Source organism: Panthera onca, chromosome B3, assembly GCF_046562875.1.
Source record: "Panthera onca isolate mPanOnc1 chromosome B3, mPanOnc1 haplotype 2, whole genome shotgun sequence".
In the NCBI taxonomy this organism is placed as follows: Eukaryota; Metazoa; Chordata; class Mammalia; order Carnivora; family Felidae; genus Panthera; species Panthera onca.
The window spans coordinates 5,549,436-5,571,100 of NC_138344.1; the positions used below are offsets into that span (position 1 = coordinate 5,549,436).

The following is a 21,665-nucleotide window of genomic DNA, read 5'->3' on the forward strand; positions in this document are numbered from 1 at the left end:
AGCGTGGTCACTTGTGGTGAGGCAGCAGGGTTCTAACACTAACCCAGTCCACATCTAGTTGTTGCGTACCACGCTCCTGAGAGCTTTCTGTGGATGGATTTTACCCACGCAACATCACTGAACAGACGAGGACGCTGACTGAGAGGGCACGGGACTTGCCCAAGGTCACAGGACCCAGTGGGGTTTGAACCGAGGCAGCCTGGTTTGAGACTATGCTCTGGATCGCGATGGTCCACTGCCTCTTCACCTTGTAAGTGACTGTTGTGCACACTTTTCTGTATTTCCACGTTTTCTTAAATAGGAAAAAAAACATTAAGAGCTATTCTCATTTAAAAGGAGAGAGAGGAAAGCAGTTAGCCAAGCTGTTCCTCCTTGAGGACAGGAGATGCCATCTCCTGGCGTTTCCTGATCCTGCACCCGAGGAGCCTTTGGGGTCTCCGGGGCGGCCCGTCCCTCACCTTGCAGATGCGGGCGATGCGGGACACGATGGTGTTCTCAAAAAACTCAAACTCCTGGCCAGTCTCGCTGAAGAAGAAGTAGATCTTGTCATCGTCCCCTTGCAAACTGCCCAGGCTCTCGGGAACGTAGGCTGAGGCCACAAACGCTGGGTCTGGGGGCCGACGGGGAGCACGGAGTCAGCCCGGGCATCCCGGACAGGCGGGAGAGTGTTCTCGGCCCTGCAGGGAGAGCGCGCCCCTCCCTGGGCTCCGGGGACTGCCCACCGGGTGCGTGGGGAGGACTTCACCTTGGAGCCAGTTGAGGGAGCTCTCGGTCTTGGTCGGGCGGAGGCTCTGGCTCCGGGAGATGGCCGGGTCATTGCCTTGGAAGCTGCTGACTGTTCCGGTGTACAGCTCGCCGTCTGCCAAGAGAACGTTCCCATGGGAATGGCCCCTCGGCACGGCCCCTTCTGCCCGCTCAGGGCCCGGAGTGACCCCAGCACTGCCCACCACGCCTGAGGTGGACAGGGAAGAGAGCGGCAACCGGGAACAGCCAAAGCAAGGGCAGCCAAGGGTCGCCCCGTGCCCCCTGGGAATCAGCATGGCGTGAACCCGCCAGCTCAGGCCTGGGGTCCCGCCCCCTCGCCCACCCCCCCCACCCCCCCACCTCCCCGCCCCGCCCCGCACATGGAGCCTCAGTGAGCCCATCCTGCCACTCTGCTCCCAACACTCACCAACCACCAGGGCCGTAGACTTGAAATTGGGGTCAAAGGGACATCGGCCCTTGCCATCTTCCAGGAGGATGTTCCCCGCCTCGTCCTGTGCCAGAGTGAAGTTCTCCACACTCTGCGGGGAAGCAGACAGGAGAGCTCAGGGGCTCACCAAGGAGCCCGCGGGCCTGGAGGGAAAGGAGGGAGGTGTGCCCCACAAGGCAGCTCTGTGGGGGGAGAGGCGGGAGGCAGACCATCCTCATCTCTGCACCGGGGGCACAGTGCTGGCACCGCCTGGCAGTGGCCCTGTGTGGTGGGCCCTACCGGCCCCAGGGGCCACAGAGGAGACTAGACGGGCAGCAATGCGATTCACACCCAGGTGTGTCTGACTCCCGTGCTGCAACCCACTGCCTCAAAGTGCCGCCGTCTGCCACAGGCGGGTGAAAAGCAGAAACGCAAGAGTGTGTGCGAGGAGGGGTGCGCGAGGTGGGCTCCGGAGCTGAGTGAGGGCAGGGGACAGCTAGAGGAAGCAAGGGGTGGTGTCCTGGGTCGGCCAGGGTGCTCACAGGCACCCCTCCTTCCCCCTGCAGGCCAACCCGGCCACCAGATGGGGGCTGGGCCTCAGGGCTCTCAGAGCCCACTGTTCCCTAGAAGCTCGGCCCTGGGTCCTGCCCTTGACCATGGATCGGTGCTGGAGAACGGCTCCTGGCGCGGAGGGGGACACTCACGATGTAGGTGCACACGGGGCTGAAGGCTGCTGTGCCGCAGGTGAACAGGTGGCTGCTGTTGAGCGGAAGGAGGATCTTGACGTAGTTTTGACAGTCGCGCTGGGGGAGGGGGGAGGAGGGAGGAGGTTGTCAGGCCCAAGCATGCCACCAGGGGGCACCGCCAGGCCCTCACCACCAGTTGGTGGGGGCGGGGGCGTGGTGGGTAAAGCCTCTGCTCTCTGGTGCGCCTCAAATCCCAGAGCAAAAGAGAACCCAGCAGCCTCCCAGGGCAGGGTAGACTGAGGACCACGGACAGTGTGCACTGGAGGGGAACCCAGGGGCTCCACTAGATCTGTGTTCTGGAAACTTCTCTCCAGCCTGAGAGTGAAGGCACAGGATCCCTCCCTCTTGCGCTGTCTTGTTCCCTGAGGGTCTTCTTTGGAAACTCGGGGAAAACCTCTGGTCCTCCCCACCACCTCGTGAGGAAGCCACAGCCCAGAGCAGGACCCTGGACCCCAAACTCATGGATCGCCTCTGTAAGGGTGTCTGACGGGTGTCTCCGACCAAGCATCCTGTCGTTCCCCCAAAACTTCCTCCTCTCAGACCTCTCCCCCTCAGCTGTTCAGGCTCCAAAGCTCACGGCCGTCAGCCCCAACTCATCCCTCACACCTCCCATTTCCCCACCAGGAAATCCTGGTGGGTCCATCTTCAAAATACATCCAAAATTTGACCATTTTTCACTCCCTTTACTGGTACCACCCCGGTCTGGTCTCCCTCCCTCTGCCCCTGCCCCAAGGAGACCACTCTCCACCATGGCAGCCAGAGGGACTCTTCCTTTTTTTTTTTTTTTTTTTTTTTAAAGTTTATTTACTTTGAGAGAGAGGGAGAGAGAGCAGGGGAGGGGCACAGGAAGGGAGAGAGAGTCCCAAGCAGGCTCTGCACTGACCATCGGGAGCATGACACGGGGTTCGGTCCCATGAACCGTGAGATCATGACCTGAGCCGAAACCAAGAGTCGGATGCTTAACCAACTGAGCCGCTCAGGTGCCCCCAGAGCAACCCTTTCAAAACAGATGCCACCATGTCACTCCCCTGCCCAGCCCTTTGGTGGCTCCCCAAACACCTCGCTCAGAGTAAGTCCAGTCCTGCCCCTTCTCCAGGAATCCCACAGCTAACTCCCTCAGCACTGTCCAGTCCTGATGCAAATGTCCCTTTCTTAATGAGCTGTGGCCTGACTACCTGTTCAAGCGGCTCAGTTTTGCCTGTTGTTCTTTCTTCTTTTTCACTGTTACACTGCCAGTGTCTAAAAGTACTTGGGCACAGGGGCGCCTGGGTGGTTCAGTCTGTTAAACGTCCGACTCTTGATTTCGGCTCAGGTTGTGATCAGTTCGCGAGTTCGAGTCCCACATCGGGCTCTGTGCTGACAGCACGGGACCTGATTCTGATTCTCTCTCTCTCCCTCCCTCTCTCTGCCACTCCCCGGCTCATGCTCACTCTCTCTCGAAATAAATAAATAAATTTAAACAAGAAAAAAAGGGGGGGGCCACCGGGGTGGCTCAGTCGGCTGAGCATCCGACTTGGGCCCAGGTCATGATCTTGCCATTCTCCAGTTTGAGCCCCGTGTGGGGCTCTGTGCTGACAGCTCAGAGCCTGGAGCCTGCTTCGGATTCTGTGTCTCCCTCTCTCTCTCTCTCCCTCAAAAATAAAAATAAACATTAAAAAAACTTTTTTTTGAACAAAAAAAAGTACTCGGGCATGGACCAAGTGCTTAATAAGTAAACGTTTGTCAAATAAAAGAAGTCACGGGCAGTCAGGACTTGAACTTGTGTCTGAACTCCACTCTGGTGCTCTCTCCCCTTCACCTTAGCCACCCTCTGCTGCACGCAGGGTAGGGAGGTCTCTGGGAATAGTGGGGAACCCTCCAGGAGAACTCCCAGGCTGGACCACACCCCATACGCAGTGGTCTGGCCAAAACCCCACCAGGATCTGTCAGCTCTGCTCCATCACACCACCTGTGGGGGGACAGGACTCCCACCCCACCCAATCGTTGCTCTTGCTGGAAGCTGACATTTATTTGGCACCGATTAGGTGCCAGGTGCCTCGTATGTATCAGCTCGCTGAATCCTCACAGCAAGACCTGAGATAGGTAGGCATCACTAGCCCCACTTTACAGGTGGAGACACTAAGGCTCAGAGAGGCAAATCTCCTCATTCAAGGTCACAGAGATAACAAGGACAGGGCCAAACCCAGGTGCGGCCACCTCGGAAGCCTACGCTCTTTCTATTGCAGCGGCTCCCACATCCTCCCTCCGTGCCGGGTCCAGGGCACCTCTCCAGCCTTCCTTCAGCCCAGGTGGCCTCCAGGTACAAGCTCACCTGTGGGTCCTTGCCCTTGAAGCTGCACTGCTGTTTCCTGTCTGCATCTGCGCTCCACAGCAGCTGCAGGAAGAAAGAAGGGGAGTGTGGGAGGGGGAGTGGAGGATGTACGTGCCCAGCACCACCACCACCCCCCCACCCGTCTGCATCGTCTTCACACCCAGAGGGTCAGTTTTTCTGTTTTCCCCTCTGCCATCCTCTGCCCAGCCTGGCCAGCCCCCGGCATCATCTCACCTCCTGGTACTCCCCGCCTGGCAGGAAGCTGGAACTACTGTTGAGAGCAAAGAGAGCCTCTCGGGCACCCACGTACAGAGTCCTGCCATCCCTGCTCAGCAGAAGGGCTGTGTAGTTGGAAATGTTTTCAGCTTCAAATCTGAGGAATGGTCGCTTTTCAGAGCCTGGGAGAGGAAGACAGACATAAACCTGGGGGCCACACCTCCCACGAGAAACCTCTTCTGCCAACCTCTAGGATGGGCCGATCTGGGCAGCGCACGGCAAGGGGCTGGGGACAGGGGGTCAGGCCTAAGGGGGAACAGCATTCCTGGACTCTCCAACATCATGTAAGAAACAAAGGCACGGAGATGAATGTAAAAGAACATTTATCATGGCACCGTCCCTATGAATGAAAAATTGGAAACAACCTAAGTGTCCAACCACAGGGGACTAGATGAAAACACATCACTATTAATACTCCACTCAATGGAGTATTATGCAGCTGGGGAAAAAAATGATGTAGTGTTAGAAACACCAGGAAAACAAGCAAACAGAAGCATACAAGAAAGTCATGGTCAGATATGAAGCAAACGAAGATAGAGCACGTAACAGAACAAAAGAGAGGGAAGGAGGTTGAACACCCGCCTTTGAGTGGCATCAGACCCAAGGAGAAGGATCTACAGGGCACAGCCCACCCCTACCCCTGCAGCGAACCTGCCCCCTGCCCCTGCAGCGAGCCTCATTTAAAACGGCAGAGGGAGGCAAACACGGGGCACCGGTCTTGACCTCTTTGCTCCCACTCAGTCACTCGTGGAAGATTCGGGATTTTAAATAGAATGTAAATTGTCACTGACCCTGACCTCGGGAACTTGAGTGAACAACAGACACGCGGTGATGCTGGCTGCCAGGGGAGTTAAGGGAAAAGTGGAGTCTCTATCTTCTGAGAGCGAAGAGGGCCGCAAGATAATGCCAGTGGTTAATGCAACAAGAAACTGAGGCTCAAGTATACAATTTTTCGGGGCGCCTGGGTGGCTCAGTCGGTTGAGTGTCCGACTTTGGCTCAGGTCATGATCTCGTGGCTCATGAGTTCAAGCCCCCACGTGGGGGCTCTGTGCAGACAGCTCCAGAGCCTGGAGCCTGCTTCGGATTCTGTCTCTGTCTCTCTCTGCCCCTCCCCCACTCATGCACTGTCTGTCCGTCTCTCAAATATAAAAAACATTAAACAATTTTTTAATATAAAATTTTTCTTTAAGTTTATTTTATTACTTTTTTAGTAACCTCTACCCCCAATGTGGGGCTCGAACTCACGGCCCTGAGATCAAGAGCCGACTGAGCCAGCCGGACACCCCGAGGTATGATATTTTAAATTACAGAAGTAACCCGATACGGGGGTAGAAACACAGAGGAGGTGGAGAAGGGTAATGGGATAGAGAAGGCCTTATTTTTCTCAGCAGCCAATCAGTAAATTAGACAAGCCAAGAAATAGTGGTGTAAGGCACTTCACCACGTGGAGGAAACCACTGTATTAACAAAGGTCTAAATGACGAAAAGGTGTCCCTTTCTCCAGGCCTGGGGCTGGGGAGGACAGAGGCATCTGCTGCTTTTCACGGTAAGTTCTTCCCATACTTAAAAACAAATTATGTGCACATGTCCTGGATATAAACTTTAACTCTTTTTCATTGTTATAAAGTATGCAACACAAGGAAAGATTCTAATGATCTCCCACCAAGTGAAGATGAAGGTTATAGAACAGTATGCCTAGTTAGATCCTATTTTTTTTGTGTGGGAAAAATATAAACCGAAAAAAAAAAAAAAATCCAGAAGGATGAACCACACAGGGTGCTGAAAACTGGTATCCCTGGTGGGAGTATAGGTAATTTTCTTCTCCTTTTTCCTTCTCATTTTTTTGGATTCTACAACAAGCTGGCTCCTCTTGTGTAATGGGAAAGAAATAGAAGAAGAAAAAGAAAGAAACACACATACCTATCCAACCAGGGTACCGTTTGTACTTTGAGTGATTCATGGATTTGAAGAGAAATTATTCTAAAAATTCTAAGCAGCTGATAAGAAAAGAAAAACAGGCAGAACTCAGCCACCCTGCCCAAGCTCAGGTATCTCCTAACTGACCAGTCGGTTATGACCACGCACGCAAATATCGTCTCGTGAAGCTGAGGAAGCAAAAAATGCAACATGCCAACAAAGCAGTTGTGAAGATGGCTTCACGTGCTTTCACATGGTGAGTGTTTTTACATACCCCCGGCCTGGCTCCACAAAGGGCAAGAAAATAAAGAAAAGGACACAGTGAAACAGAAACACTGAAATCAGGAGTAGGGAGAACACACACATCTGAAGAAAACATCTAAGCCAGAAAGTAAGGGCGCAGTCACATAAGCAGGTCCCGAGAGATCTTCACAACAGCTACTAGGGATGGGGTGCCCATTTAAGGCTGAGCCTCCTGGTGGCCAGGAAGAAAAGGGAAATGAAGTTACCTTGTTCTCACTATCCAAGAGGAGGTACACATAGCAGCCTTTCTGGAGAAACTAAGCTTTTTGCCTCACCACTAACGCTAAAGGAAACCCTCAGGTGGGACGTTCCAGCAAAGCTCATGGGACATGGGATGGACAGCAGCCCGCCAGCAAACAGGATGACGGAGTTCCCAAGGCTGCTCCTCACAATGGCTCCTGGTGAGGGAAGGTGATGACACAAGGTGGCCAGTGCAGGAACGTGTGTGGCTCTGCAGCTAGAGTCTTGTCATACAGCAGAGTCTAAACTGGGGCGGCACTGGGAATTCATGGGGTAAGTCCTGCCTCACGTCTGGTGTCCAAACTGGCACTGAGACCGGAGGACAGCTATGGTCCGGAGAGGTCAGGGCCTCTCTTTGAACTCTTAAGTCCAGAATCGCCTGAGACTCTAGGTTTTTTGCCTCAAACGCCCAACTCCTCATCACTTACCAGCACTCTACACACTGGGAGACCCAAAGAAAGTTTCTAGTCCTAATCCCCCAGTTCTCCCAACCGTGAAATTTCCAAACGCAACAGGGTCCAATCATGTGGCTTGTATTGTGCGGTGATGAGCCTTTAGGAGCCTGACATTTCCACGCTCTGCTCCTAGGAAGTCACGCCAGTAAAGGGACCCCTCCCACTGGCCAGCAGAGGTCTGCTCCCACTCCCGGGAGGGTGCAAAGTCGCCCAGGTCTGACCTCCAGGTCCAGGCCTGCCCCAGAGGTGCTGCCGCCGCTGACCTGGGATGGCCTGAGAACGTGCATTTACGAATTGACTCCCAAAGACCACGAAGGATACCACATAAGTCCCCTGTCAGGAGGCACAGGCGGCCTGACCTTTAGCGGTCCCCTACATTTCATGGGGATAACAAAGAAAATACAGCCCCCAGCGGTCTCACGAGGAGTCAGAGAGTAGAGGGCAAACATCTTCCACGTCCCCTTCATGGTTTTCTGAAAGCAAGGGCTGGCTCAAATTTGCCAACGCTTATCTGCCCTCCCAGGAGGCCCGTTTCCCGCGGGCGGGGCCTGGAAGTCTAGGCAGGAGGTTGTGCTCGGAATCCGTCCAGAAACAGAAACACCAAAGGTCAGAGATAAGGTTGCCGTCCAGGTGGCAGCTCGGCCCCGCTCCGGCCTGGAAGGGAGAGGAAATCTGCCAAGGGTCACGTAGACAGAGCGCAGCCAGGTTGGAAGGACAGCCAGGGCGCCAGCTGCTCAAGGACCCGCCGGGCTGCACCTCCAGTCATGTGGGGAACACGGTCATGGAAATGGCAGACAGAAAATGCCTTGACGTGTGGGTGAGGGGCCCCCTATACTATCCATTCCCCTTCTGGGCATTCTCCTCCTTCGTCCCCCGCCCTGAGCCTCTCACACTCAAAGCCATGGCGTCCTGAAGGCCTTGCTTTCTGACGACCTCCCACTTGCCCTGTGGACTTCGCCAGGGCTAGTCAGTGGGGCTGCCTCCCCAACTGGGAGCCTTGACGAGACAGAGATGAAGAGGACAGACTCAGGGGCGCCTGGGTGTCTCAGTCAGTTAAGCGCCCAACTTTGGCTCAGGTCATGATCTCACGGTTTGTGGTTTTAAGCCCCACGTCAGGCCCTGTACTTACAGCTCGGAGCCTGGAGTCTGCTTCCGATTCTGGGTCTCCCTCTCTCTGCCCCTCCCCTGCTTGTGCTCTTTCTCTCTCTCTTGAAAATAAATAAAACGCTGGGGGGCCGGTTATATTATTAAGGCCAGATTCTCGCCACAAATAGTGTAGTTTTAGCTACAGACTAAAGTCTGCTCTAGTATTAGTAAGGGATATTATTTTAATTTAGGAAAAAAAATTAAAAAGAGAAAAATAAATAAATAAAACATTTCTGGGGCGCCTGGGCGGCTCAGTCAGTTGAGCGTCCGACTTCGGCTCAGGTCACGATCTCACGGTTCGTGGGTTTGAGCCCCACGTCGGGCTCTGTGCTGACAGCTCAGAGCCTAGAGCCTCCTTCGGATTCTGTGTCTCCCTCTCTCTCTGCCCCTCCCCCGCTCACACTCTGTCGCTCTCAAAAATAAAGAAAAAAAAATTTTTTTAATTGAAAAAAGAAAAAAAAAAAAAAAGAGTACAGACTCAGGACTCAGAGACCTGGGTGCCAATACTGGCCCTGTCACATAGGAGCCACCTGCCACCAGGACAAGCCACTTAACGTCTTGGAGCCTCACTTTCCTTATCTGGAAAATGGGGATAATAACCCCTCTCCTCATAGGGTTGTTACAAAAAGAAATGAGACTGTGTGTGTAAATAACAGACATAATAACCCACATCTACCGAGAGCTTTACTCAGAACAGCCCTGCACACGTTAGCTGAGTGCTGGCACGGCGTCTGGCACGCGATCAACACCTGAGTGGGTCAAAACCAGAATCCAAAAGCCCTGCAGGAAAATCCAGCCCAGCAAGAGCTGCCAGAGGAGCAGGGCTGTTTGGAAGAGTTGGGCCTCCCTCGTCCTCGAGGGTAAAAACAACTCACACGGGGTGGTTTCTAACCTAGGTCTGTCGCGGTCACTTGGGGGTCTCACCAGGGACCAAGGGCTCTGTAACCGGACCGGTGTACGTGTTGCATGCATGAGCTGGTTCCCGCCCAGGTGCCTGGGGTCACCTCCAGAGTCACCGCACAGACGTCTGTCTGTGTGGGCCCTGCCTGGGCTTGCCTGTGTGCATGTGTGTGTGCGTGTGTCTGCGCACCCGACCACAAGGCTTGTCCGTGCTTGTGTGTTCGCTCCGGGCTGCTTTTGGTGTAGAGGTGACTGGCAGGGTGTTTGTGTTCTCCTTTCCCTGGAAGCCTTAACCATACCTCAGGGTCAGCCTTAGCTTCCAGGCTGCTCTCTGTGTGGCAAAGAGAGTGTCCCGTGTGCTCTCCTCGGCCGCCTGTGCTGCTCAGACATCCTCTGCGTCCTCTACCCAGCGGGTTAGCACAGGACGGAGAAAGCTGGGCTGCCTGAGGCTGCGGCCGGTCTCCCTGGACGGGGTGAAACCTCTCCATCCACCCCGGGCAGGCCCGAGCTGGTGGCTTCTCCAGGACCCCGGGAAGGTAGGATGCTGGAGAGGGCACGCTGGACGGGGCCTGAGGGAACTACCTGCAGGGCCCCGCTCCCCTACCCCTGGGGCCCTCAGCAGGAAGTGATGCTGGAACGACTCAGCCCCCAGCCTCAGCTAGAGTTTCTTCCCTTCCCTGTGACTCAGCCGGAAGCCTGGAGCTCTCTGAGGTGAGACGGGAACAGGGTTCGGCCCCGTCCCCACCTCCCCACCCAGTCCAGCCAGCGAGCTGCAGCAAGGCCATGACTCAGAGCACCACCCTGTCTTTCTCTCCACGGTGGCTCCTGGCACCACAGCTGACGCTGACCTGGCCCTAACATCCTGCCCTCCACAGGCCCCGGCAGGATCAGGCCAGGGGACACCAGCTTCTCTGCAGAGTCAAGAGCCGGGAAGGCGCCCCCCTCCCAGTGCAGGGAGGCGGCTGGCTGCCCCTCAGCTCGAGTCACAAAGTCCCCAGAAAGGGGTCCGGGCCCCGGGCAAGTCTCCGAGAGCCTCCTAAGAGGCTCTGCTGGAGCATCTCCTCCCCAAGACGTCACACTGGACCCTTGGACCCGGTTCCAGTTGTACCCGCGGGGGCACCACCCCTAGGGCGGGAGCGCTGACTCTGCAGCAAACTGGGGCACGTCCAACGCCCTGGAAGCACATCCTCCCTCCCTCCCTCCACACCGCCCGGTGCTGTGCCAGGGCTGCCTGATGGACTGGAAATGGAGGGCCCAACCACTGTCACCAGGCCAGTGCCGGGGCAGAGTCCCCAACCAGGGAAGGATTCCTCTCAGCAGGGGAAGAGGCGTTGTGTGCCAAAAGTTCTCCCCATGCTGAGGAACTAAGAAAGAGGTAAGAAGTCAAGGGAACCCAGCCTAGAAGCATCCCATGTCCCTGGGGCAGGCACTTAGGGAAGCCCACTTCCCAGATGGCCACTGCTGTGGCTTCAAGCGAGTAAGCCAAGAGCTCCTGCCAGAATCACCAGGTGGCCCCTAGCCCCTCACAGTCGACCCCCACCCCCCACCCCGCACCCTCCTTGGACCCATCTAGCCACCAGAGCCCTCACCCAGGACCTGTCTGAGCTGCCATCACCTGGGGAGCCTGACCTCCGCCAGGACCAAGGTCAGCTCCTCCAGGCCTGGGCTCAGGGACTGGCTCTTCTGGAACACCCCTCTCTCCTGACTGCTCCAGGGTCCGCCTTCCTCCTTCTGAAGAAGCTGGGACCACCAGGTATAGACAGCCTCAATCTCCCACTGCCGCCCCATCTCCTCAGAGGCCAAGTCCTGTGTCATCAACCTCTCTGCCTCTCAGAAAGCAGATTTTTTTCCTTCAATATCCCTTCTAAAAATCTTTGTGCCTCCCTCCTCCCTGTCGCGGCCAAACTCCTGAAGGGAAGAGCCACCCAGTGCTCACCTCCCACTCACCCCTCGACTGGGAGCCAGGCCTCAACCAGCTCCACGCTCGCCAGCGCCCGGTCATCACCTCACTGCCAAACCTCAGACACTGAGGGGGCACGGCCTCCGCAGCCCCCCGGCCTCACGGAGGTCCCCTGTTTCCCTGGTGTCAGCCACACCGGCCTCAAGGGTCACTTCCTGTCTCCCTCACACTCCTTCTGGGCGTCCAAGAGCTAATTTCCTGGAGCACCTACTAAGCATTTCAGATGGATCAGCGCATGAGATCCCGGCAAGGCTGTTGTGACGTCGGTCTCACCACCTGTGGCTTTCAGATGAGGGTTACAAGTGAGGTGACTGGCCCGCGGTCAGCCGGTCACAAAGAGTGTGGAGCTGGGATTTGAACCTGGGCTAGCAGCTCTAGCGTTTGTGTTCTTAACCTCCCTTCAGCCCCTCCAGGGTTTCCTCTTGAATGTTCCTGTTCCCTGGGGTCTGCCCTTGGCCTCTAGGTCACACACCCACACCCATCGCTTCAACAACCCGGACGCTGGCAACCCCCAAATCTCTCCACCCAGGGCAGATCTTCCTCCAACACGCCGGAGCCCGCTGTGTGGGAGCCCCGCCGTGGGCACCGTCCACCACTGCCCCCTTCCAGACGCACACTTGGGCCTGGCGTCTTGGATCTCTGTGGGCATCACTCACCCAGGGGAAACCCGGGCAGGTTCCTTCCTCCCTCTCCCATGGACATCTGATCCATAATGAAATCCTGCCCATTTTGACTCCTCAATGTTTTCCAAATCTATCCCCCTTATGATCCTTGCTCCCATGGTCCTGGACCAGGCCACCACCCTTCCCCACCCAGGACACAGCAGCCCAGCCTCCACGCTGCAGCCAGAGGTCTCTCTGGGAACTGTCACTGTCCCGTATAAAACCCTCAGCTGTGCCCCACTGTCCAAGCCCCTCATCACCAGCCCTCACCACGTCTCCTTCCCCTGCTGCAACTCAAGGTCCTATGTCTCCTCTCTCAGCCCGCCCCACCGCCTGGAATGCCCTTCCTTCTCACCAACTCCTTCTCTTCCTGTGAGACTCAGCCGGGTTTCACCTCCTCCGGGAGGCCTTCCCGAATCCCTCGCTGGGCGAGAGCCCCTTCTCTGTGCCCATCATTTCCTCTTCCCACCTCTCAAGGCTCCACCGGTCACATCGTTTGCCGATGGGCTTTCTGTGCCGGTCTCCTCCACCAAGTTGAGAGCTTCCCGAGGCTCAGGACGGTCTTAGTCCTATTTGTATCATCTGTCCAGGCAGGTAAGGCCCAAGCTGCTCAATGAACATGCGACTGAACGAATGACTGACAGAATGCTAAGATCCGATTCAGGGTACTCTGGTCCAGGGAAAGGCCCTAGATTCAAAGAGGGCAGCCTAGAGGTCCTGAAGCCTCTCGCTCACAGGAGTGCTGCCTGCGAAGCACTTGCCCCTGCTCTGCCCCCTCCCCAAAGCACTGACCACTCAGTCCTGCAAGCTCAGGGCCCGGACAGAAGTGTGGCGGCTGAAAAGTGCCACAGGGAGACAAGAGGGAGGTCACAAGGGCTGCATAGAGAGCCTCGATGCCCACGTGGGAGCTCTGACTTTCATCACTGACCAGCTGTGCCATCTGAACAGGGACCCGCCGTCTCTGACAGGGAGCCCTCACCGCGGCTGCTGCAAAGACCACATAAATGCAGCACGTAGAAGTGCCAAGCCCTGCTCCCAGGTTAGGGGGTCACAGTCGGGACTGACCCTACCCGTGCCCCCAGCTCTTCCTACTGTCTTCCCTCCTCCCCACCCCTGCTCTGACTAAACACCCAGCACTCTGGCCACCTCAGACGCCCACTGATGCAGGAAAGAGGGGACGAGGGCAGGTGGGGCTGCAGCCGCCTGGAGGCAGGAGTCCCTCTGACCAGGTGGCTCCAGCTCAGCCCCGGGTGCATTTCGCTAACTGGAATGCGGGCCCAGCCTTGCCAGATCTTCAGAAGAGCTGGAAAATTGAATTTTTACTTAAAATGTCCTGAGCTTTAAAGATCAGCAACTAATTAAAATTTCCTACAACACTTGGAGGCCAAAGAAAATCTATCTCCAGGCTGGCTCTGGCCTGCTGCCCCCCGCCCCCCACCAGTTTGCAAACCTGTGTCTCAGATGTTTGCCCCCCCCCCCCGTCGCCTGCGCACAACATTCCTGGCCAGGTGTGCTACGCAGGCTGTACTTGCAACTGTGGCCACGCCGTCAGGGGCTCAGCCCGGCCCCTTGCTCCCATCCAGGGAGTGACCTCAATACATCTCTTTACCAGATGGAAATACATAACCTATCAATTATTCCAGGGCTGAGCCTGGGCCATTTTGCTGCTTTTGTACACTTCACAACTGAAGTACGAGGCACTGTTCTAATGGAGAGAATGTGGTTCTCGAGTCAGAGAGCTGTGGCCCAAGGCTTGACCCCAAACCTTTCTAGATGCGTGACCCTGACGGCGTGAGTTGGCTTCTCCAGGCCTCAATCCCCTCATACGTGCGAGATGGAACATTACCACCCCAGAGCCCGGCACACAGCGGGTGCTCTGTCCTGGGAGCGTTCATCAGAGGATGAACAAGGCAGGCCAAGGAAGAGGGGGGCTCATTTGGCCCCTGTTCAAGAGTTATGATAACATGAGGGGTTTCTGTCTACCACCCCCACTGAAAAGCCCTCACCACGGGCCGCCAACCTCTCCAGACCCTACTAAATGTCAAAATGGTCTTTTCAGAGGACCCATGAGTCAGACCAGAGAGATCCCATGGAGAACAGGTCAGATTCCAGGGGGGCAGAGCCACATGCCTTGGACAAAATACTTCACCTCTCGGAACCTCAGCTGTCTTATGTTATAAATAGGGATAACATCACCTATTGTGTAGGTGACACAAGAAAACTAAAAGCCCGGTGCCCACAGTAGCTCTATACTTATTACCTTACCTTCCACCTTCTTCTAGGCACTAAACTCTGCAGCATACACACGAGGACGCCAGCTGTGCCACCTGAGGGTGGGGGGTGGTCCTGCCCCATCCTGTGGAGATGGTCACATAGGAGTGGCAGCTAGAAAATGACCAGGGAGACTGCACAGGGCTAGGCAGAGAAAACGCTTGCCTGTGGCTTTGAGAATGGCTGGAGATGGAGCGGAGCCTTTATGGGACCTCGGGCGTCTGTCCCAAGACAGCTACCACAGTGTAAGCCACGCTCCATCCTGGACAGAGGGGGGCCCGGCCGGGAGGACAGAATGCAAGGAGGAGGGGTGGGGAGGGCTGGGGAGGGTCCGGAAGAAGCTCCTCTACCCACCAACCCCAGGGAGGGCCCCAGCAGAGGCCTCTCGGCCAATCCTGAGATCCTGGGCACCCATGGCGGTGTGGGGGTCGGGCCACGGCCTCTAAGAAGGGGACAAAGGAAAAGAGTGATGGACTACCTAACCCGAGTCCAGCCTTTTCTCCAGGCTCCGCGTCATCCTGCCTCCCTTGTGTGGAGGATGAACGTGCAGGTGTCTCCAGATGTGCCCCCAAAGTTGTGCAAGCTTAGAGTTTTGCTGGGCTGGCATACAGGCATTGCAACACTCTGCTGAATGTGGGTTATGCACAGGGCAGCGTGGAAGCGGTGACGGGCAGGGGGCAGGGAAAGGTGCGGTCCGGCCCCAGGCAGGGGAGGTGCTTGGGGCAAAGAAGAATTTCAAAGAGCTGAACCAAGACACTTGAAAAGTGCACCCAATTCAGCAGGAACCCCCCCCCCCCCGCCGGGCCCCACACCGGAGGGTAGGATCTGCACTATCCCATCCCCTGGCGAGGATCTGCGTGTAGGCCGAGCTCGGGGTCAACCAAATTGATGCAAATAACCTCACCAAGCAAGGCAGGCAGAGAATTTCCACCAGAGAAGAGAGGCCGCTACCTTCTTACCGGGGACACAGCACGTGCCAGGCACGGCGCCAAGCGCTTTCCACACGTTATTTCACGGAATCCTCCCAGAGCCCCGTGAGGAGGGTCCTGCCGTTACTCCCAGCCTGCCCCAGGTGGTGCAGCGAGGAGGCAGGCCAGGCTTCAAGGCCGGGCTATAAGCGCCCATAGTTGCAGCTCTTTCCACTTGGCTCTGAAGGGCTATGAACAGGCCAGGCCACAGGCCACAGCTGAAGACAAACGCTCATGTGGAGCTAAGGCCACATCGAGGAGGGAGGCCGGTAACCGGCTGGCAGGACTCTGATAGCAGCCCGCACCGGGGGCTTCTCGGGGCGGCCATGCCCCTGGGGGTCCGCTCCAGGGTCAGAGGGCAAACGACTGATCTGTGCCAATGGCCAGTTCCTCAGCTCAATGGCGTTTTGTTGAGCGCCGTCTGCAGGCCTGTGGCTTTATTTATTTCCAATCTGGTTTGGAAACACTGTGTCCAGAGCTTTCCAGACAGGCACTTCTGGGGCAGGAGGAAATTAATAACTCCTTTTAATTGCCCAAAGAAGGGAACTCAATAAGACTCGTGTGAGCCAAAGGAGAAGGTTTGCTTTGTTCCTTTCCACATGGCCTGGCTGCACTGGCCTTGCAGCTCACACACCGGGGCCATCATTTCCACTCAGCATCTCTCCTCTTCCGAGCCTTCGGTCTTGGAACTCCAAACCGCAGTTTCCAGCGCAAGAGAACCAAAATTCCACACCCTCCTCTGAAGCATTCCTTCCACAGAGACAAGTAACTTCCTCTTAAGGCCTCTCTGCTCGTCCAGCTGGCCCTGGAGCCCCCGGTCCTCCTCCCCCTCCCGACCACTGGATGAGACCACAAATGGGGGATCCCCTCCTTGACAGTCCCAGGAATCCGCTGTAGATCAACAGTAACGAGGGTTCCGTCATCAACTGGATGCTCCACTTCTAGAGATTTCGTTCCGAACCACAGACATAGCCCACTGTCTCTAGGCATCTGGGCCCTCGGGAGCTTGGGTGGGAATTCAGCAGGAGAGGGCAGGTAGCAGGGGAGGGGGGTGCGGTCTCTACTTCCATGCCTGTCTCCCGGTTCCGTGAAGGAGTCCCCATGGTCACCATGGGCCTACCCAGGATAGGCACATCCCCAGGAACATCTAACAAGCCCCCGGGGATGAGGCAGGAAACTGCCTACGGCCATGCTCAGAGGGGGAGTCCGTTCAGTCACGGGGGCATTCCTCTCTGGGGCTTCCATCCCGGGTGGGGTATCAGGGGCCAGGAGGATGTCTAGGGAGGCCAGCGCTCCGAGCTGTGGTGCACATTGTGAAGTGTGGATGTGTGCTCACAAATTCAGGTGTAGAGGCGCTGCTAACCTATTCCAGGGCTTTGGAGGGGGGCTAGAAAAAGAGGTCCCCTCGGGCAGACCCAGCCTCAAGAACACAGCAGGACGTCTTTTTCTCTAGGATCCGCAGCTTGGAGAGCAGAGTATCGACTGCATATCTAGGCCCTCGGAACTTCTCACGGGGGCACCTTTGTGCGGTGCGTCTGTGCCAGTCCTAACAGGTGAACCTGCGTCTCAGTCCCCTGGGAGTTCGGACTTTAACATACGGGTGGGTGTGTGTGTGGGGGGGGGGGTGGTGACACAGACATTCCAGACCGGAGCACCGAGTGACCTGTGTAGGGGGTGCTGGTGTGGGACAGGAGCCTGGCAACAGTCAGATTTGTGGAAGTGGCTCAGGGCTGGGAGCTACGTGGGTAATAACCACCAAGTGTTCTAGCAGCTCTTAAGACGCAGATTCTCTCGGTTCCCACTCAGAGCTCACCGATTCTGCCTCTCAGTTATCCTCTGAGCGGTCCCCGTCCAGTTCCAGAGCTGGACACCAGACCTGCTGCAGTTGATATGACTCTGTGAGCCAGCTCAGGGCCATAAGCGGAGTCCATCAGAGTATTTGTTCTAAGGGCAAAGGCAATTGTGGCCATAACCCAAAGTGGCAAGGCCGTAGGCCGGGGTCCGGATACACCTGTTTATCCTCACTTAACGAGACAGAGCACCCAAGGGACTGTGGTCAAACTAACAAACCAGCGCCGCCCCCACCGCAGGCAGTCACCTGCCTCTGTGCAGCGTGTACAAGAATGAAACCTGTGCTTAACACTTGACAATAACAACGACTAACACTTACTGAGCGGTTTCTATGTACCAAGCCCTGTCCTGAGGACTTTTCAAACATAAACGTATTTAAACCTCACGACTGTGAGGTACGTGCTTTATTATTATCCCATTTTAAAGATGAGCAAATCAAGGCCCAGAAAGGTTCAGTAGCTTGCTCAAGGTCATATGGTTACTAAATGGCCGAGAAGAATTTGAACCCAAGCTATCTCCTGGATACCGTCTTGCAATGTTTCAGACAGGGTTACTGAAGGCCAGGAGACCCTGACTTAACCTAAGTGCTGACTCTGCTACTCTTCCCTTTTGTACACAGAATGTTTTCAGGGGTGGGGATGCCATAAAGAGAAGAAAGTCTGGTACGCTTCCAATCTGTAACCTCTAATTTATATGCCTTTTATTCAAATTCTTCCAATGTGACAAGTTAAAGGGCTTAGAGAAACAACATTTACTGAGCCCCTATAAACCTCGTGCCCACAGAACTCACCTAGTATTATGAAATCTCCAAGATAACCTTGCAAGGTACCTACGACTGTGCCCATTTTGCAGATGACATAACCCGAGCACAGGAATAAGGGAATTATTTGGCCAATAGTAGAAATGAACTTAGAATCCAGGTCCCTCTGATTTCAAAGAAGAGTTGGAGAAGCAGATCCAAGGGGGCAAGAAGAGGGAACAGCCATGGCTGGAAAGGGAGGGGGCCACTGAAGCAGGCGTGAGCACCAGGTGTGGGACCCCACCAATGAGGATGGTACTCCCAGAGCACTCCAAGGAGGAGTCTCTCCCTGGGTTTGGGTATCTCAGAGCTGACCCCATCCCTGGGGTCGCTCCCAGGCCCCCGGAAGGGTTCCCACCCCGTTGGGCCCGGCACTGCGCGGGTAGGCCAGGGTGAAAGGCTGGGAGTGGGGACGGGACTCCCGTCCCGCCGCAGCTCAGGAGTCCTGCTGCGACTTGCTGGGAATACCAGAACCCCAGTGTTTATGGGGCGGCAAGTACGGTCCCCTCCACCCCGCGACACCCTCGGGGGCGGCCCAGCGGCTGGCTCTGGTCAGCATCAAAGACAAGCAGATGGGCAGGCGGACCAGCGGGTAGCCAGCACCGGGCGAGGGGGGGCGGGGAGCGAAAGGGTTGGCGGGGGGTGGGGGGTGGGGGGCGCCACCGCCGAAAAGGGCGCCCTACCAAGGGGCGAGCTGGGACAACAGAGCTGGAGAAAGACCCCCTCCCCGCCCACCAAAAGGGAAGAAAGGGGCCCGCGGCCCCACAGCTGCCCTCTCTGCTCTCTCCCTCCCCGCAGCGCTCCGAAAGGAGGAGGGGTCGTAATGGACCCCAAGCCTCCGACAGGCCCCCTCCTCCCTCCCTCCTTTGTCACGGCAGCCTCCGCACGGGCACCTCCCGGCCGCCTCCCCTCCCTCCGACCCCAGCCCGCGCCCCCGTGGGGTCGCCCCAGCGCTCACCCAGCGGCAGGCTGATCCGAGGGGCGAGCGCCCGAGTCGGCGGCGGCGGCGGCAGCAGCAGCAACAGCAGCAGAAGCAGCAGCGGCGGCCAGGGCGGCAGCGCTCTCCGCTGGGCGGGCGGTCGGCTCCCCCGGCCCATCGCGGCGCTCCGGACAGCGGGGAGCAACGGCGTCCTCGGGGCTCCGGCTCAGGTGGCTCGACTTGACTCGCGGGTGGCGGCCCCGCCCCGCCGTAACTGCCCTGGTCTCTCGACCTGGGCGGGGAGCTGCGGTCACGTGGGCCGCCAGCCCCCTCCCCCCCCCCCCCACCCGGCCCCTCCCGGACGGAGCCGGCCCACGAGCGGAGGGAGGGGCCGAAGGAGGAAGTCGGGCGCCCAGCCCGGCCTCTCCCGCTCCGCTCCCGGCCCAACCCGCCCCGCCTCCCTCCTCCCACCTCTCACCTCCCCGTTCCCTCCTCCCTCCCGGCGCGGGAGGCCCGAGCGGCGGCCGCGTGCTGCGCCCTGCTCTGTGCGCCCCGGGAGCAGAGCGGACCCCGCGGTCCCACCCGGCCCCCGCCCCGCGGGCCCTGCCGCCGCCGCCCCACCCCCTTCCGGCTTTTCCACCACCCCCTGAGCGCGTGGGGTTGGGAAAACGCGTGGGTCTCTCCCTGGGCGCCTCCCGAGGGTCGAGCCTTGGTCTCTCCTCACCCCCCCCCCCCCCCGCGCTAGTGCTCCTAGCACCCACTTGCCCGTGACCAAAGGAATCGGCCGAGCTCGTGCTGACGACCGGGCCGGTTGCTTCCGAGTCTAATTTCTGCACCGGTCAACCCACCTGGGGTCTTGGCAGGGCGGTCACTACAGGCTCAGCGCCCGCTCTAGGCACCCTGCGCGGCCATCCACGCCTAGGATTCTGCCCACACGAAGCCGCATCTCGGATGGGGGGGGGGGGGAGGGCGAGGCAAGATTAGCCTAAGTGGGGTAACGGGGTATAAGGTAGTGCCAGGGGCGTCTGAGCTCCTCCACAGCCTGCACGTTGCCTGGGAGGGGAATCCTACAGGCACCCACTTGGAAGAGGCAAGGTCCACCCACCCGCAATCCTCCTGGCTCCTAACATCCTCAGGGATGGAGCTTAGTTCTGCCGGGACCAGGGCTGTCAAGCTGCAGACTGGACCTCCCAGTGGGTCCTGGAATCAATTTAAGGGGTCCCTATTAGCATTAAAAAAGAAGCGGATGGGGCACCTAGGTGGCTCAGCTTTAACTTCTGACTCTTGATCTCAGCTCAGGTTTTGATCTCAGGGTCCTGAGTTCCAGCCCTCTTTTGGGCTGGGGGGGGGGGGGGGGAGGGGAGAGAAGAAAAGCAAATATGGAAGTGCAATGATGACGGAAGGGATAAGAAGGTGTGGGGAAACGTGTTTCACCTTTTCCTAAATGTGCACAGGATCACAGTAAAATGGAATTCTTCCTGTACTTCAGGTCAAAGGGAGTTTGAAAACCTCCACTAGGCTGGTCATTTCCAGGGCAGTGGTGCAGGTTTCTCCAGGAATTAGCTGGAAAGTTCCTCTTCACCCCCTGCCAAAACTAGCTTCCTCAGAGCCACCAGCTTTTGCTCTCAGCCCACCCCCAGGGCTCACCGCACCCTCTCCCACAGGGTGGCTGTCAGGAGATGGGCACAGTACTCACACAGCACCAGGTCTCCTCTCAAAGGCAGCCTTCCTCACGCTCCGTGATTACCTCCCATCATCCCGACACCCTTCTGTGGACATGGTCCAGGCTAACAGCACCCCTTTCTGAAGGGGCTTCCAGCACTGGACACAGAATTCCACACGGGGCGTGGACAGCACCCACCACTCGGGGCTCTAGCATTGCCCAAGCCTTGGACACTTCACCTCTATTAATGGTGTCAGTCTGTCTGCAGCCAGTTATGTTATGTCCAAGCTTCTATCTGCAGCCACGACCTCTGTCCCGAACTCCAGATGGCCTCAACATTTCTACGGGGCTGTCTTGTCTGACAGGCATCTCATATCCAGCATGTCCTACCCTAAGCTCCTGACCTCTCCCCTCCCCTTTCCCAAACGGGCCCCTCCTGTATGAGCTTTCTCCATCTCATTTAAAATTTTTTTATATTTATTTATTTTTGAGAGACAGAGACAGAGCACAAGTGGGGAAGGGGTGGAGAGAGAGGGAGACATAGAATCCCAAGCAGGCTCCAGGCTCTGAGCCATCAGCAAAGAGCCCAACGCAGGGCTCGAACTCACGAACCGTAAAATCATGACCTGAGCTGAAGTCGGACGCTCAGCCGACTGAGCCACCCAGGCACCCCTCTCCATCTCATTTAAAGGAACTCCATCTTCAAGCTGCTCAGGTTAAAAACCTTAAACTACTTTCTTTCCTCTGGCTCCCCCTAGCACTTGACCCCCTAGCAAGTCCATAATCTGACCATTTACCACCTCCCCAGGGGGTGGGGAGGTTGCAGTCAGCACCCTCTTTCTCTTGGTTACTCTGAGGTCCTCCTAATGGCTGCCTCTGCTTCCACCCTGGTTCCCCTGCAACCTGTTCTCAACTCAGCAATGAGAGTGAGTCTTTTGAAACCACAGTCAGGTCATGGCACTCCTCTGCTCAACACCCTCCAGTGAGTCCCCGTCTCGCTCAGACTAAAAGCCCAAGACTTAACAGTGGTCTCCAAGGCCGTGTGTCACCCTCACCCCCACCTCTCCACCATCTACGCCAGGCCCGCCCCCAGGCCAAGCACTCGGG

At 57.0% G+C, this 21,665-nt stretch overlaps 1 protein-coding gene across 2 annotated transcripts in view; it reads right to left on the reverse strand.

Moving 5' to 3' along the window:
• Positions 1 to 21,665, reverse strand: part of SEMA4B (semaphorin 4B) — a 46,947-nt gene that overhangs the window by 6,657 nt on the left and 18,625 nt on the right. The window contains exons 2-8 of one of the 2 annotated variants that reach the window (XM_078449025.2): positions 18,935 to 19,174; positions 4,463 to 4,626; positions 4,229 to 4,291; positions 1,876 to 1,974; positions 1,172 to 1,283; positions 746 to 859; positions 459 to 610 (exon numbers count right to left, since the gene is read on the reverse strand). In XM_078449025.2, coding sequence (XP_078305151.2) covers positions 459 to 610; positions 746 to 859; positions 1,172 to 1,283; positions 1,876 to 1,974; positions 4,229 to 4,291; positions 4,463 to 4,626; positions 18,935 to 19,073 — 843 coding nt within the window. In that variant the 5' untranslated portion in view covers positions 19,074 to 19,174. Of the gene's footprint in view, positions 1 to 458; positions 611 to 745; positions 860 to 1,171; positions 1,284 to 1,875; positions 1,975 to 4,228; positions 4,292 to 4,462; positions 4,627 to 18,934; positions 19,188 to 21,665 lie in introns of both variants that reach the window. The other variant, XM_078449024.2, reaches the window with a different exon arrangement.